The 2,231-nt window shown below is 18.0% G+C and overlaps 1 protein-coding gene across 1 annotated transcript in view, besides 8 other annotated features; it reads right to left on the bottom strand.

Moving 5' to 3' along the window:
- Positions 1 to 108, bottom strand: part of EDI_107920 (uncharacterized protein) — a gene marked incomplete at both ends in the record, with an annotated part of 876 nt that extends 768 nt beyond the window's left edge. Inside the window, one exon of the mRNA XM_001740022.1 lies at positions 38 to 108. Within this exon, the coding sequence (XP_001740074.1) occupies positions 38 to 108 (71 nt within the window). The remainder of the gene's footprint in view (positions 1 to 37) is intronic.
- Positions 109 to 189: 81 nt separating this feature from the next.
- Positions 190 to 976: a repeat region.
- Positions 977 to 1,049: 73 nt separating this feature from the next.
- Positions 1,050 to 1,089: a sequence feature (AT_rich).
- A 29-nt stretch (positions 1,090 to 1,118) lies between these two features.
- Positions 1,119 to 1,289: a microsatellite.
- Positions 1,290 to 1,446: 157 nt separating this feature from the next.
- Positions 1,447 to 1,512: a microsatellite.
- A 4-nt stretch (positions 1,513 to 1,516) lies between these two features.
- Positions 1,517 to 1,701: a microsatellite.
- A 60-nt stretch (positions 1,702 to 1,761) lies between these two features.
- Positions 1,762 to 1,943: a microsatellite.
- A 47-nt stretch (positions 1,944 to 1,990) lies between these two features.
- Positions 1,991 to 2,117: a microsatellite.
- A 63-nt stretch (positions 2,118 to 2,180) lies between these two features.
- Positions 2,181 to 2,220: a sequence feature (AT_rich).
- Positions 2,221 to 2,231: the final 11 nt, after the last annotated feature.

Consider the following 2,231-nt stretch of genomic DNA (forward strand, 5'->3'; position numbering starts at 1 on the left):
CTCGTTTTGTTCTTCTTGATGGTTTGAAATTTTATACCTATTTATGAAATTGAAATATATTTGTGGATAATGTTCTTTAAGATATGCCATTTCTGCTCTTCTTTTCATTCTTTCATAATTATATTGTAATAATCATTTAATTCTGAAATAATGAGATTATCAAATTCCTTTTATTTCATGTTTTTAATGAAAGAAGAGAATAATAAAGAGAAAGAAGAAATGAAATAAAAATAAATGAACAAACAATTAATAAATTATCATTTCTTATTATATTATTAATGATGATAATTGAGAATCAGTTAATCATTCAAAATTAAGAGAATGATATATTATTATTTCAATTCAATGTTGAATCACAATTGAATCTGATGTAAATAATTTATTATATCATTTATATTTCTTGTTTGTTAATTTATTTAATTTAAATTTATACAACAAAGAAGAGTTAAATCACATTATACTGTTTCATCTGAAACACAATTAGTGAATAAATTCAATGTTTAGTAACTGTTGAAATATCATCATTTGAAGATGATTTCTAAAATTAAAATATACTATTATTCTCACTTCATTTTTATTGATGAGATGTGATTTTAACATAAGAATTTCACTTCATATGAATGAAATCATCTTAAAATAAATGAAATAATGAGAAAGAGAAGAATAAATTCTCATTATATAATTCTTTTCATTTAATTTATTACAATTAAAATTATGATATTAACTTAAAGATGAAGAAATAGTAAGATTAATACATTTGAAATTAAATAGAAGATATTAATTAATATAAATAAGTAATAATAAACACATTTAAAATAAGAAAGAAAATAAGATTGAAATCAATAGAAGAAATAAAGAAATAATAATAATAATAATAATACACAAATTGATAATGAATTAAATAATTAATACATTCAATTTATTTGTTGAAATACAAAAAGTAATAAAAATAAATAAATAAGATAAATAAGATATACTAACTTTCATCGATTTTTTATTTAATGTCTTTTCTTTGAATCTCTTCTTTCTTTTATGTCTATATCTTTTTCTTATATTTATTCTTTTTATAAATTTTACTATTTTATAATTCTGTACATGATAATTCAATATATCTCTTATTTATTCTCTGTTTTTTTTAACTCTTTAATTTTCTCTTTGTTAATAAAACTTATTTATTAATTTTATAGTACTTCTATTCTCTTTACTATTATCTTTATTTATTTTATTGTTTATTGTCATTCCCTATCTTCCTTATTCTATCTTCCTTTTATATTTCTTTATGTTTTAATACTATAACGTATATTATTCAATTTATTAATTAATGTTCATGTTTCTTATATTAAAATATTCTGGTACTCGTGGTGGTATTTATATTAAATGTTTCATGTTCAGTTTATTCTTTACAAATTGATGGATGTAATTCTTATTTGAATAAATGAAATAGAATTTTCTTGTTCTTTTGATTTTTCTTATTTCTTATTTTCTTCTTATTTTTTATTCTTGATTTCATTTGAAATAAAAAGAAAGAATAAAGAAATGAATAAAAAGAGAGAAGAAATAAATAAAAAGAAGTAAAAATAATAAAAGAAGTTGATAAATAAAAAGAAATAAAATAAGAAGAAATGAAGAAAACAATTATTAAAGACAAATAAGAAGTAAAAGAAAATAAGAAGTAAAATAAAATTAAGAAAAGAAATAAAAGAAAAAGATAATAAATGAAGAAATGATAAAAAGATATCTTGTTATTTTGTTTAGGCAGATTAAAGAGAGAAAGACGAATAAAAGATAAAGAAAAAGAATGAAATAACAAGTGAAATAAGAGGAGAATAAGATTAAAAGATTAAATCAAATTATTCATATCAATAAAGAAATGAAATAATAAAGATAAAAACTATAAAGAAAAATGAAATAAAGAAGAGAATAACATTGAAAATAAGAAAAAATAGAACTTGATTTGTTTATTTCTTATTACTCTGATGATTTTCCACTATTCACTTTCTATTATTTATTTTGATTTATCATGATTTAATTTTTATATTTCTACACTTCATCTCATTATATATTTCATTATATCTTTTACCTTTATTTTATATGGAATTTTACATTAATCTTTTTTACATTCATTCCAACTCATTAATGAATAATCAAATGATTGTTATTAATGAAATTACTTTTAGTCCTTTTATTTTATTATTTTATTTTGAAATAAAGAAATTTATACATCAAAATTA

This window comes from Entamoeba dispar, genomic scaffold (assembly GCF_000209125.1).
Source record: "Entamoeba dispar SAW760 scf_1105229462683 genomic scaffold, whole genome shotgun sequence".
Lineage (NCBI taxonomy): Eukaryota > Evosea > Mastigamoebida > Endamoebidae > Entamoeba > Entamoeba dispar.